Below are 513 nucleotides of genomic sequence, written 5' to 3' on the forward strand. Positions count from 1 at the left end.
CACCGGGACCCCACGCGCCGGCAGCGGCTTCCCCGGGAACGTCCTTCAGCCCCGGGAGCACGCGGGAAAAGCCCCAGCGGGCCAATGAGCGAGCGCCTTCCTCATGACGGTCACGCTCAGGGGCGGGGCTTCCCTTCGCCGCTCCCGAATTCCGGGAACCCCCTTTGATTGGTTTGGACGGCCTGGGAAACACTGTAGTGACGCCCAATCAAAACGCCACGTCTCAGCCTCGAGGAACTATTCCGTGTCGGGCCCGTCCTGATTGGACAGTTCTTTCGGGCTCTGGCCACTAGGAAGCTTTGTTTAGGTCCGGAAGGCGGGCTTTCCTGGGAGTGGGTGGGGAGGGGGCGTTGATTCTTGACCAATCCTTTCAGTCCGTTGGGTGGTGACCAGCCAATGGGCCGGATGGATGGGACGCTCCTCCCGGAGAGTAGTGAGACCCCTGGTGCGGGGCGATTGGCGGCGGGAGCGATGAGTGGCAGCCCCATGGCCCAACGGGCGCTGTGCGTGGGC

The 513-nt window shown here is 64.9% G+C and overlaps 1 protein-coding gene across 1 annotated transcript in view; it reads left to right on the plus strand.

The window, feature by feature from the left end:
* Positions 1 to 103: 103 nt before the first annotated feature.
* CAMTA1 (calmodulin binding transcription activator 1) overlaps positions 104 to 513 on the plus strand; it is a 1,080,371-nt gene continuing 1,079,961 nt past the window's right edge. The window contains exons 1-2 of the mRNA XM_011981621.1: positions 104 to 194; positions 439 to 507. Of these exons, the coding sequence (XP_011837011.1) occupies positions 104 to 194; positions 439 to 507 (160 nt within the window). The remainder of the gene's footprint in view (positions 195 to 438; positions 508 to 513) is intronic.

The sequence above is a fragment of the Mandrillus leucophaeus genome, unplaced genomic scaffold (assembly GCF_000951045.1).
Source record: "Mandrillus leucophaeus isolate KB7577 unplaced genomic scaffold, Mleu.le_1.0 Scaffold105, whole genome shotgun sequence".
NCBI classification, from domain to species: domain Eukaryota; kingdom Metazoa; phylum Chordata; class Mammalia; order Primates; family Cercopithecidae; genus Mandrillus; species Mandrillus leucophaeus.